Source organism: Hemicordylus capensis, chromosome 12 (genome assembly GCF_027244095.1).
Source record: "Hemicordylus capensis ecotype Gifberg chromosome 12, rHemCap1.1.pri, whole genome shotgun sequence".
NCBI lineage: Eukaryota > Metazoa > Chordata > Lepidosauria > Squamata > Cordylidae > Hemicordylus > Hemicordylus capensis.
In genome coordinates, this window is record NC_069668.1 from 14191490 (window position 1) to 14204869 (window position 13380).

General features: G+C 46.0%; 1 protein-coding gene across 9 annotated transcripts in view; it reads right to left on the reverse strand.

Annotated features, from left to right (window-relative positions):
* Positions 1–265: 265 nt before the first annotated feature.
* Positions 266–13380, reverse strand: part of LOC128336198 (leucine-rich repeat-containing protein 37A2-like) — a 46480-nt gene continuing 33365 nt past the window's right edge. For 6 of the 9 annotated variants that reach the window (XM_053275489.1, XM_053275485.1, XM_053275486.1 and 3 more), the window contains 6 exons: positions 10001–10037; positions 9501–9568; positions 5704–5754; positions 2228–2671; positions 1122–1163; positions 266–475 (listed from right to left, as the gene is read on the reverse strand). In XM_053275489.1, coding sequence (XP_053131464.1) covers positions 379–475; positions 1122–1163; positions 2228–2671; positions 5704–5754; positions 9501–9568; positions 10001–10037 — 739 coding nt within the window. In that variant the 3' untranslated portion in view covers positions 266–378. Of the gene's footprint in view, positions 476–1121; positions 1164–2227; positions 2672–5703; positions 5755–9500; positions 9569–10000; positions 10038–13380 lie in introns of those variants that run through there. The other 3 variants (XM_053275483.1, XM_053275488.1, XM_053275490.1) reach the window with 3 other exon arrangements.

Consider the following 13380-nt stretch of genomic DNA (forward strand, 5'->3'; position numbering starts at 1 on the left):
CCCTCAGCACCCATCCTGAGGGTCCCCCGGTAGCCCATGTGCAGAGCACACAGGTATTCAATGGCGGATCTGCCCCTGCTGCTGCTATAGTTATGATTGTAAAGTAATGGAGGGACAGGAGTATTCTTCGGCACGCACCATGCACAGGTCTCCCCATTTCAGAACAGGAACCAGAATGCTCTACAAAACCTCCGAAACTTCCAAATGTTGTTCTGTATATAAGCAGAACTCTTGCTGCAGAGACCATGGAGAAGCAGAAGAGGTGTGTCTTTTGGAGTTATGTATTTAATAATAATAATAGTATTATAATAGTAATAATAACAGAACTTTGTACAGAGCTCTACAGATAATATAACATTATTTACAAGCGAACAAAGGTCAATCTTCTTCCGTTGCGCTTCCTCTACCTTCACTTCCTCCAGCTTGGCTTCCTCCAGCTTGGCTTCCTCCAGCTTGGCTTCCTGCACCCGAACTTCTGAAAATATAAAGTAGATTAAATTATTAAATTAAAATGCACTCAGTAAATTTTATTTCCCCCCGGTGAATCTGGGAAACATTTCTTTGTTGCCATTACTATGGCAAACTAGAAACTGTGGGCTGGTTTTCACAACTGATGGATAGGATCAGGATGCACCTTTCCATATAGACATACCTCTTTTCAACAGGGAGACTGTGGATCTTACCTAGCCTACCAAGCCATTCTAGGTCCTTTGAGCTTTTGGCTCTTTTGGTATTTCTTGTTTTTCCATAACCTTCCAACCTTGCTTTGTGGTTTGCCAGCACAGCCCAATTCTGGCTCTTACATTTCTTTTACAGGATTGCAGGTACACATACAAGGTGTCTTGCAGCATTCCCACACTAAACCTGGTCTCCTACAGACTAAAATGGTTGCAAAACCTTAATTCCTCATAGTGGGCTGGTTTATACAATTCTAATTAGAGCAGGAGACGTGTCCTACCCAGGTTTGGGAGCTGTGTGTGCTCCCATTTCCGTTAATAACTAAACACATGTCAGAAAAATGTTTTGCAAAAGCAGATGTCTTCTTAAGATCACAATCTTGCAGCAGATCAACACTAGAGGGAAGAAGAAACAGCAAAGGTTTGGACTTTGCAGTTACTCACGCTTTCTTTGACTCTGTGCTAGCGCCACCTTCTGCCGTCGATCTGTTAAAAAGAGTGAAAAGCAAAACTTAAGAACAATTTGTGGCAATCAGGCTTGCTCTCTTTCCTTCCAGGATCTGGTCCTCAGGTCTGAAAAAACCAAAGGCTGTTCAGGTGCTAGAAATGCAACTCTGGATTCCACCCCATAAATTTTGTTTGATAATTCCATCACAGAGACCAGGTGAGTAAGGATAATGGAGTAGCGTGGGGGGGGGCGGGGACTGTACCTGGGCCGTGGGCCCCACCAGGGTGCCCCAGGGCATCATCCCCACCTACTGCTACCTGGTGCTGCACCTATCTTCTTTCCCGTTGTGACATGGCCCATTCAATCAGTGAGTGCTTTCTGTGCCGGCCCAGTAGGGTTCTTCCTTCCTCTCCTTGGCAAGCAAGAGAGAGAAGCCCCCAGCTGGGTCAACACAGAAAGCGTTCTCCAGTTGGATGCACCATACATCTTGCTCAGCCCCAGAAACGCCTCCTGCATTGGTGTACTGACACAGGGTGGAAGGGGTATGGCCGGCAGGGGATGGCACAGCCGGAGACAAGCCTGGCATCAGAGGAGGAGGCAGTGGCAGTAGCAGTATGTGTGGGGGGAGACCCGGTGCTGACAGAGGAGACATCGTCGGGTGGCGAGGGGACAGGCCTGGCAGCATTGGCAGGAAAAGGGCAGGCACCTGCCTGTCCAGAGTTGCTGCCAGCCTTCCTACAGCCTGGACAGAGACTGGGAGTGGGCGAGGTACTCAAAACAACTTTCTCTGGCCCATCTTTAACAAGCAGAGATTCCATTTCTTCTTTGACTATGTCTTAGTGGGAACTGATTAGTTTGTTTTATGCCTAAGTCTATTGCAATGCATGCAGAGCATCCTATATTAAGTCTGCTCAAAGGTGGAGTAGATAGTGGATGTAGGGTAGAGCAAACTGGCATAAGTAAAAGGTTGTGCAAATTAGCTACCTTTAAAAAAATGTTTCTGACAATCCTACTTTGTACTAGGCTGTCTTAAAGACCAGCTCTAAGATGACCAGATTAATGAGAGGAAGAAGCAGGCCCAGATTCCTCTACATGTACTTACCCTCGTTTTGAAGCTTCACTGGGGGGCTTTGTCAATGATGATTTTGGTGATGGTGTGTGCGGAGCTCCTTCCACAGGTGCAGGTATAGACGGACGTGCGGAGTGAGATGCGGAGTGAGGTGCAGAGGGAGGTGCGGACGGAGGTGCGGACTGATGTACAGACGGACGTGCGGAGTGAGGTGCAGACGGAGGTACGGACTGATATTCGGATGGAGGTACAGACTGAAGTACAGATGGAGGTACGGACTGATGGATGGATGGAGATACTGATGGGGGTACGTATGGATGTACAGATGGAGTTGCAGATGGAGGGGCGTACGGAGTTATGTATGGAGGTACGGATGGAGGTAAGGATGGAGGTATGGACGGAGACATATACATGGGCATTGATGGAGGTACAGATGGAGGTGCGGATTGAGGTGCAAAGTGGGACGGATGTGCAGACCTAACAGAATGAAAGCAGACATTATAGAGAATCTGCTGCATCTAGGCCAGCCTGAGCACATTTGCTTACAGCACTACACAAAGCAACCACATACACCTTTGCTCCAAACAGTCTGTGCTCTGTCAGAGGCAGCGGTGCACCTATGTAATTTTGGAGCCTGGACACAAAGGTTACTGGAGCCCCTGCCCCACAAGTTAAGCATCATCCCCCTACACACACACACACACACACATACACACACTGTGACACACACAATATTTTTAATACGTGGATTCTTGAGGGCACAAACAGCAATTGAACTTACAGGAATGTCAGAATATAAAACAGATATATTTATGCAGATATGCACTAGCAGAAACATTTCAACACACAAGTTGAACATATTCCCATCCCACATATTTCTTTTCCCACTCCCTCCTCTGTCTCTAAAGCACCTGGCACAGGTCACAGTTAAACTTGACCACCTGGTGCAGTGTGGGCCAGCGGTGACCACACCACCCAGGACAGACTAAAAAGGATGTGGGGGCCCCCAAGGGGTGTGGAGGCCAGTGTTTCCTCTAGCAGGGATTTCCAGATATTGTTCACTACAACACCCAGCAATGGCCTTTGGCTGCAATGGCCTTTGGCTGGGGATTCTGGGAGCTGTAGTCAACAACATCTGGGAATCCCTGTTAGAGAGAACACTGGTGGAGGCCCTGGACTTCGGCCCCAAAGTTCAGGGGTAAGAGCGTGCCACTGAGCAGAGGCAATTCAGGAGTATATTGACAGTAGCTTCAGGACAAACCAACAAACATCCTTCATCATACAATGCATATTCTCATGGAATTCATTGCCACAAGATGTGGCGATAGCCACAGGCTTGGATGAGTTTGAAAGGAGAGGATACAGATTCATGGAGCAGAGGCCCACTGACAGCTCTATCAAGATAGCTCAATTGAACTTCCACATATAGAGGCAGTATATCTCTGCATACTTGATATTAGGGACAAACACTGGGTGAACATTATTGGTTTCATGCTCTGTTTGTGGTCTAGCCAGTCATGGGTACAGCATGCTAGACTAGATGAATCTTTCACCTGCTCCAGTAGAACTTTTTAATGTTCTATCTGTATCTGGTAACCTCTCGCTTAGATAATTACAATGCATTGTATGTAGGGTTGCTTTTTAAAATGGTCCAGGAACTACAGCTGGTACAAAATAGGGCTGCAAGATTATTAACTAGGACTGGACATTTTCAGCACATTACGCCAGTGCTTCATCAGCTGCACTGGCTCCCAGTCCGTTTCCAGGCCCAATTCAAAGTGCTGGTTTTAACCTTTAAAGCTCTAAATGGCTTGGGGTCGGGTTACCTGAGAGAGTGCCTTGCTCCCTATGTCCCAACCAGGAGCTTAAGATCTTCTTCAAAGGCCCTCTTCTGAATGCTCCTGCCAAACGAGGTGAGGCGGGTGGCTACTAGGGAGAGGGCCTTCTTGGTGGTTACACCCCATTTATGGAATAGCCTCCCGAGTGAGCTTCGCCTGGCTTCATCATTTTGTTCTTTTAGATGCCAAGTAAAGACCTTTTTGTTTAGTCCAGCCTTTTAAATTATGATTTTCAAATTTGATTTTTTAAACGGATTTTAAAAGAGTTGCTTTGTATTATATTTTGTATTTTCTCTCCCCTGCCCCCTTTTTGGTCTGTTATGATTTAATGTGATCTATATAATTAATTCCTGTAGAGGGGATGCGTGGGGATGTGGCAAGCTCTGCCCCCACTGCAGCCATTACCAATGGCGGGCCCAGAGGGGGTGTCACATGCAAGGGCGGGAGGAAGGAACGTATGTCAGGAGAGCGAGAGGATGACGGGCAGTGGGAGGAGGACAGGCGGTCTCCCTTATTTTTTGGTCCATTATGATTTAATGTGTCATGTGTTTTAATTTCATGTTTTAATTTCATGTTGTGGGCCACCCAGAGAACAATTTGTTATGGGGTAGCTAACAAAGTTGTTCATTATCGTCATCATCATCTTACATTTATTACTGGCTGATATCCAGAGTAGCAACCAGAATAGCTGCCAATTTTTGCTGCTCTTTCCTGTCCCCATAAGTGCTCTTTACCTTCCAAAAATCCCTCAAGGACATAGTTTTGGAAGGCAAAGGATACTAACAGAGGCAGGGAAGACAGTGAACATTGCTCCTCCCTCCTGCTGCATGCACACTCTGCTGCTTGGGAAGATTCTGGATGAGTTAGGAGCAGCCCAGGGGCGTAGCTATAATTGAGCGAAAGGGTTCAAAGAGCACGGGCCCCCTGTTCCTGAGAACCCTCCAGCTCCATCCCTCCCTATTTTCTTCATTATCTCCCTCAATCTGGAGGGCCGCCAGAGAGAGGGATGAACACGGGACCCCTATCCCCTAGCTACGCCCCTGGAGCAACCTCTTGCTGCTCTGGATGTCAGTCACTGTTTTCAATTCAATTGGCTGTGGTGCGTCACCACTGCGCTCTCTCCTCCCTTTTAAAGAGAGGCCTAAACATAGTTACATAGCAACATAGGAAGCTGCCTCCCACTGAGTCAGACCATTGGTCCATCTAGTTCAGTATTTTCTAAACTGACTGGCAGCAACTTGCAGGTTTCTGGTCGGAATCTCTCCCAGCCATACCTGGAGATACCAGGGAGGGAACCTGGGAACTTCTGCATGCAAGCAGATGCTCTATCACTGAGCTATGGCCCCCTCCCCTATACCAGGCAGCGCACACATGTAGTCACCCATCCAAATCCAAACCAGGCCAGACCCTGCTCGCTACCGCAAGACCAGCTCTCCTCCAAGTGACATTAATGCACATAGTATTCTACACTAGGTTTTTAGATCGGGAGCATCAAATTTTAGCTTGGGAGCAACACTTTACATACTTTGCACAATATAATATTTTGAGCCAGTTAAATGTCCTATTGATGGATCTGCCAATAAGTGTAGGTCACTACACTGAGTAGTCCCAAATGACTAGTTGAAAGGGAAGAAGTAACAGCCTATAATAAGGAACTCTGCAATTACTCACAGTGTCTTGGAACTGGGCTTTCTAGCAGGGGACGGTGCAGTCATTTGTGACCTGTCAAAGCAAGAGAAGCAGAAGTCAGAGAAATGAATGGGGTTCGAGGCTGCATTCTTCTCCTCCCTAGTCATTTGGTCACCACATTGCAATTACTTCTCAAAGACAGCAGCTTTTTCAAAGTCACTCAGCTGTAGCGCTAGATATACAGTGTCAGCTCCAGTGCTGATGCTGCCCGAGGTGAGGTCCATGCGCTGCTGGCCACACCCTTGACACTGGCAGCAGCATCAGGGGACAAGGCCAGAGCTGCCTCTTTCATGCACCCATTCCTCGTCACTGCCATGCGGATGGATTTTGAACTGCAGATCAGCTGTGTGGGAGGAACAAGCTCCCTTTTCACCCTCCTGCCTGCTGAACCTGCAGTTTAAAATCCCATCCCCAATGGGGAAAAGCGAAGGAGGTCATGGAGACAGGAAGGGAGGGTGGCAGGGAGCCAGGAGTGGCAGGCAGGTGACGTGACATCTGGCCGGTGAAGGGCAGGTCACTCAAGCAATACTGTTATTCTGCAAGCAAAAGAGTTTGCTGTCATTATGCTTGAAATGCATAACTGATTCAAAGTGTGTGGACAGGGCGCTTTCCAGATTGCACGCTATCACAGTGTCACAATGGGTCCCTTAAGTGTGCTTCTGTACTGCCTGTGTTTTGACATCACAGCCCCTGTGTTGTAAGGAAGGTGCCTTTCATATTTCCAGTGCCTTCTTTTGGGTTTTATTGATGTCTCACAGCCCTATAACGTTGCATCTATATTGCAAAAAAAAAAAAAAGCTATATTTGCCTGTTGTAGGAGGCTTGCCCCCTTATAACGGATCTCTAATGTGGTTTGAATTTGGTGCCACAAAACGTTCCAGTTTACACCACTTTTTGCGGTGTAAGGCTCACAATCTGTAAAGCGCCCTAGTGACCAAATGATGGCCAAACTGCACATGACATGAGATCCATGGTTAGAAGACAGGTGCAACCTGGAAGCAGACCTTTTAAACTATCAGTCACAGGGGGCCCCAATCTGGGAAGGTGCTGTGAGACGAGGGGCAGAGTCAAGACTTTGCTCCTGTGCTCTATCCACGTGAAAATTCTCCCCACCACACCAAAGTGTCCATTTGCCCCCAAAGTAGTGATTTGCAAAGGAACCATTTCGGCGCTTTCCTGCAGCAAAATGCTTCCCTTCAGGCAAATCGCATTCAAAACGTAAACAGCATGGAGAGCAGTCTCACGAAAAGTAAAGTAAAGTAAAGTGTGCCATCAAGTCAATTTGGACTTCTGGCGCTCACAGAATCCTGTGGTTTTCTTTTGGTAAAATACAGGACGGGTTTACCATTGCTTCTTCCCATGCAGTATGAGATTATGGCTAAAAAGCTGTTGCTCGATATAGTACCAGCGTGGATTTGAACCAGCAACCTTCTGCTTGTTAGTCAAGCGTGATTAGAGTGCTGGACCAGGACTGGGGAGACCCGAGTTCAAATCCCCATTCAGCCATAAAACTAGCTGGGTGACTCTGGCCAGGTCACTTCTCTCTCAGCCTAACCTACTTCACAGGGTTGTTGTGAAAGAGAAACTCAAGTATGTAGTACACCACTCGGCTCCTTGGAGGAAGAGCGGGCTATACATGTAGTAATTAAAATAATAATAATAACCCCCCAAAACAGCAACTTCTTTACGCCGGATATACAACATCTTAGTACTAAATCACAGTGATTACATTCAAAGCGAGGCATCCGACATATGAACGGCACCCTGCTGTCAGCGTAGGGACTGCGGTGTCACAGCACAGGAAGTGTGGAAGCACACTTCAGAGATACGTCCTGACCTTGTTGCAGGGTCTAATCTGGAAAGCACCTTCCAGGTTAAGGCTGTCTATTAATGCCAGGTTTAATGTCATGTGTAGCTTGGTGCTCAGTATTTACAGTTAGTTCCTGAATGGACGAGTTAAAAAATAACTGAGGAACCCGTTCTGGAACGGAACTCACATTTTTAGTTTTTGATTCTTTGCATTATGCTGTGTGTACCTATTTCTCTATTGTCCAGGGCTGTTTGTGTTATTGGTAAAACCAAAGGATGAATGGAAGGAAGGCATGAATGAAGGCATGAAGGCATGATTGATGTCCCCCAAACGTCTAGTAGTGGAGGCATGCTTTCACCCCTGATATAAAATGAGAGGCACGCTTTCTTCCTAGGTCTGCAAAGGCTTACTTTTAGAATGTGGAAGCTTAATAGCCACCTGCCCTCACAGGAGCCCACCCCATGTGGTGTTTTCCATGAGCCACTGAGTTGGGGGCTGGGGCAGATCTACCACGGGGTGACTGTGTGCAGCAAAAACCCATCACTCAGTGAGACCAGGTTTTGGGGAGCCATGCACTACCTGCCTCTCGCTCGCTCTCTTGCCTCCCTCTCTTTCTCTCCCCCTGTCACCATCAGCAGCAAAAAGCTGGCATGGGCAAATGACATCACAGGCCAATGACATGTGCCAAGAGGTAACATCATTAGCCCAAATGTTGGCCCTTTGCTGCCGGCAGCAACAGGGACAGAGGCAGGTAGGTGGTAGGAAGGCATCCCCCCCCCCAGCTTCCCTCATGTTCCTGCTGATTTTGCTTTTCCAGGACATTTGCAGAGTTCATGAGTTCTGCAAGCACAGAGGGCAGACACTGGCACAAAAAAGGAAACACACCAGACAGACCCAGTCTAAACTAGGGTGCTCCATTCTACACGCCCCCCCCCCAAAACCCTTCCCCTTTGAAGAGAGACAGACAGTTCTGTTGCATGGCAGAATTGAGAGGGCAAGGACTGGCCTTGGGGGGGCCACTCAGAGTCTGTGGGCCAGGAGGCATTCGTTTCCCTTTGCCATATTAGCGGTACGCCCCTGGACATCAGAAATGTGAACGGCATCTTGCTGACAGTGCAGGGACTGCAATGCCGAAACACAGGCAGTACAGAAGCACACTTAATGGATAGTAATGACACTGTTGTAGCATATATTCTGAAAGCGCCCAGGCTATGAAAGTGGATATTAAGCACGGCGCATTCCTATGCATGTCTACTCAGAATGAAGTAAGTCCCATTGCATTCGACGGCATGTACTCCTACATATATGAAGGCATGGGATTAATGCAGATTGCAGCTGTTTATATTCAGCATGAGTTGGGAGTCAGGAAAAGCTCATTTGCAGGCTCGTTCTGGGAAATGGTGGGAGATCGCAATCTGCCCTAGCAACCCCATCGTTTTGTCCTCCATTTCCCAACTTTATTTATGTTCTTGCACATTAGAGAAAGGTTTTATTTAAAAAACTAAAAAACAATTCCAAGCTGCCCAAGGAGTCCCCTGTTGCAACTTCCCACATCAACACCCCAAAGCTGGGTAACCTCTACTGAAAAATAATCGTGGAAGAGACATTGCAGGACATATAGTGGCCACCAGGACCAGGAAATGGCAGAGCATCATAATCAACCACGTTGTCATCAAACCACTCCTCATGTGCCTCAATAATGCAATGCCTGTCCACACTGGTTGGTTCTACAATTGTGTTAAAATTCAGGCAAATGACCATGAACCAAGGGGGGGTGGGGAGGAGAGACAGGAGGGGGATGCTGAAAACATTGGAACGCAACAGGCTAGCAATGACGTCATCTAGATTCTCTGTAATAAGTGAGTGAATGAAAGATAGTGATTCCAAAGGAAAGGGCTAGTGTGGGAGCAATCAAAGATGAGATGTTATGCAACCCATGCAGATCTGAGAATATTCCTTTCATTTATACCTTGCCCCGCTGAATATATCCTGGACCTTCGAAGTCTTAGAAGTCTGGATCTTAGATTCTTCATCATACTGAAATCAAGAAAATCTCAATCAGAATACCGTGTTGATAGAACACACAAATGCAGTGGAAAGATAAATACTAAATAATTGGTATAATCAGTCCATATATGGTTCGCTGTGGTGAGGACAAAAATTTCTGTTTCTAAAATTTCTGTTTGGATACTTGAAAATCACATGAGGTACAGTAAAGGGAAGTTAACATGGTGTAGAGTTGTTGGTTTTTTATATCAATAACTTGCAAAATCAGATCAAATTAGGGCATCAGGAAAATTTCTATAGTGTTTTTTTGTTTGTTTTTTTGTTTTGAGAGAGAGAGAGAAACCACCCCCACCACTTTTAAGCAAGTTAGGGGAAATTTTCGTGGGAAACTTTATCATATAAATTCCCTCCAGAAAATTCATATCTCTGTTGATGACTGGAGAACATAAGCTATCTCCTTGCCCGTTTTGCACCTTTCTTCTTTCTGCACAGAAAGGTCCTTTGAAGGAGAATAAAAAGAAGAAATTAACACCCAGGCCTGATCATTTGCCTTGGAATGCTTATTATTTAATTTAATTTAATTTAATTTATTTATTCGATTTCTATACCACGCTTCCAAAAATGGCTGAGGGCAGTTTACCCAGAGATATAACAAAAAAATAAAATTGATCCCTGTCCCCAAAGGGCTCACCGTCTAAAAGAAACATAAGACAGACACCAGCAACAGTCACTGGAGGTACTGTGCTGGGGGTGGATAGGGCCAGTTACTCTCCTCCTGCTAAATAAAGAGAACCATCATGTTAAAAGGGGCCTCTTTGCCAAGATAGCAGGGAAGATGGAGGAGGGAGAGAATGGAACAAACTGAAACGTTCAGAGGCATAACTAGGGAAAATAGCACCTAGGGCAAGCACTGAAATTGCACCCCTGTCCAAACAGGAATGATGGGACTTGTAGTCAACAATATCTGGAAATCCTTGTTAAAAGGAACACTGTACCATCTAGACATGGTTGTTGATCAAAGATTTGGGCATAATATAGAAATGGCAGCCTGGGAAAAGTTATGGAAAAATGATTTAAAATTCACTGCATGTTATACTATAAAAGAAAACTATTATAAAATGATGTATAGATGGTACTTGACACCAAAAAAATTGGCATTAATGTACAAAAATGTTTCAAACAAATGTTGGAAGTGTGGACACTCTGAAGGCACTTTTTTTCATATGTGGTGAACCTGTGGGAAGGCCAAGGCCTATTGGGATATGATATATAATGAGTTAAAGAAAATATTTAAAAAGACATTTCCTAAGAAGCCAGAATCCTTCCTGCTGGGAATAACACAAGGAGTAATCTCTACAAATAACTTAACATTCTTCATGTATGCTTCCACGGCCGCCAGAATAATATATGCACAGAAATGGAAGAGTAATGAATTGCCTTCAAAAGAAGATTGGCTGATAAAAATTTTGGAATATGCGGAGATGGCAAAACTTACAACACTGATAAGAAACCAAAACTTAGAATGTTTTAAAGAAGATTGGAAACCATTGTTGTTGTATCTAAAAAAAATATTTTCCTACTATGGATCTTACAGCAGGTTTTGGAACTTTTTGAAAAAATGCAGGTTGGGTAGATTAACTGTGTTTGTAAGGGTCTAAATTTATGTTTTGAATTATTAATATAGCAAGGGTAAATTTTATAGCTGATGTTTCACGAAGAGAGGTGTGCGGGAAGTCCAGTTTCGTTTATTCTGTTTGTTATGAATGATAATAATACTATTGTTAAAATCAATAAAAATTGATTTAGGGGGAAAAAAAAGAGATGACGTCCTTTCAGCATCTTCCTATATTGCTGCTGCCCAATATAGTACCTGCGGGGATTCGAACCAGCAACCTTCTGCTTGTTAGTCAAGCATTTCCCCGCTGCGCCACTTCAGGTGACTAACAAGCCCTCAAAACGGCAACTTCTTTACGCCGGATATACAACATCTTAGTACTAAATCACAGTGATTACATTCAAAACGAGGCATCCGACATATGAACGGCACCGTGCTGTCAGCGTAGGGACTGCGGTGTCACAACACAGGAAGTGTGGAAGCACACTTCAGAGATACGTCCTGACCTTGTTGCAGGGTCTAATCTGGAAAGCACCTTCCAGGTTAAGGCTGTCTACTTACTAATGCCAGGTTTAATGTCATGTGTAGCTTGGTGCTCAGTATTTACAGTTAGTTCCTGAACGGACAAGTTAAAAAATAACTGAAGAACCTGAACTGGAACTGAACTTACATTTTTCATAGTTCAGCTTTTTGATTCTTTGTATTATGCTGTGTGTACCTATTTCTCTGTTGTTCAGGGCTGTTTGTGTTATAGGTAAAACCAAAGGCTGAATGGAAGGAAGGCATGAATCTTCCCATGGATTGATGTTCCCCAAACCTCTAGTAGAGGAGGCATGCTTTCCCCCCTGATATAAAATGAGAGGCACACTTTCTTCCTAGGTCTGCAAAGGCTTACTTTTAGAATGTGGAAGCATAATAGCCACCTGCCCTCAAGGGATCCCACCCCATGTGGTGTTTTCCATGAGTCACTGAGATGGGGGCAGGGGCAGATCTGCCGCTGGGCGACTGTGTGGAGCAAAAACACGTCACTCAGTGGGACCAGGGGTAGGGGAGCCACGCGCTACCTGCCTCTCTCTCTCCCTCTTGCCTCTCTCTCTTTCTCTCTCTCTCCGTCACCATCAGCAGCAAAAGGCTGGCGCATGGGCAAATGACATCACAGCTCAGTGACTTGAGCCATCATTTGCCCACATGCTGGCTCTTTGCTGCCAGCAGCCACAGGGACAGAGGCAGGCAGGTGGTCAAGTGGGTGGGAAGCTGTGGAGGGAGGCAGGGAGGGAGAGAGGGTGGCAGCCAGGCGGGCAGGCAGAGGTTAGCTGCAGTCGCAGTGAGAGGCATCAAAAAATCTGGCCATGGGCCACTGCCTGTATCATGACGCTAGTGGCTAGGGGAGCCTGCTGACTGGAAGCTCAGAGTGGTGACTTGCGGAGATGCAACAAGCAGGCAGCCCCTCTCAGGCTGGGGAGTTCTTCTATGCCACTGCACTGGGAGTGACACAGCTCCAACATGACAGGATCGCCTGCCCTCAGTGGGGTCTCCCCTCCCCAGAGGCAGTGCCCGAGCAGTGAGTCATGTAGGAGTGCAACAGATTCTCTGCAGAGAAGCACTTGGGGCTTCAGGAGCTGTAATTATTCTCATGAGCTTATTCCTTGTGGCACATTATTCCTTCTACTTCAAGAGCCCCACCGCTCATTAAGATCATCTGTGGAGGTCGGCCCACAACTGACACCGGCGTGTCCGGTGGCAACTCAGAGTTCGGCCCCCTCTGTGGCCACCCCAAAACTTTGGAATGCACTCCCTGTCGAAACAAGAGCGTCAACATTTCTGGTAGCCTTTAGAAAAATGCTCAAAATGCACATGCTTATTAATGTTTTAATTTTTGTACTTTAACCCTTTTGCAAACTGCCTTGAGACATATGTTTGGGCAGTATAAAATATATCAAATAAATACGTCAAATAAACATTGGTTGGGAATTACTGCTGTGCATATTAAGGCACACTTGGTTTTTTGCATGGCTCGCAGACATTACTCTGGGAGTACTTCTGGATCCACACCTCTCCTTGGTTTCTCAGGTGGCCAGTGGTGCTTTCCATCAGCTTTGGTTGATACTCCAGCTGTGCCCGTTTCTTGAGATCAGTGACCTCAAAATAGTGGTACATTTGTTGGTAACCTCCAGACTTGACTTTTGTAATGCGCTCTATGTTGGACTGCCTTTGTACGTAGTCCAGA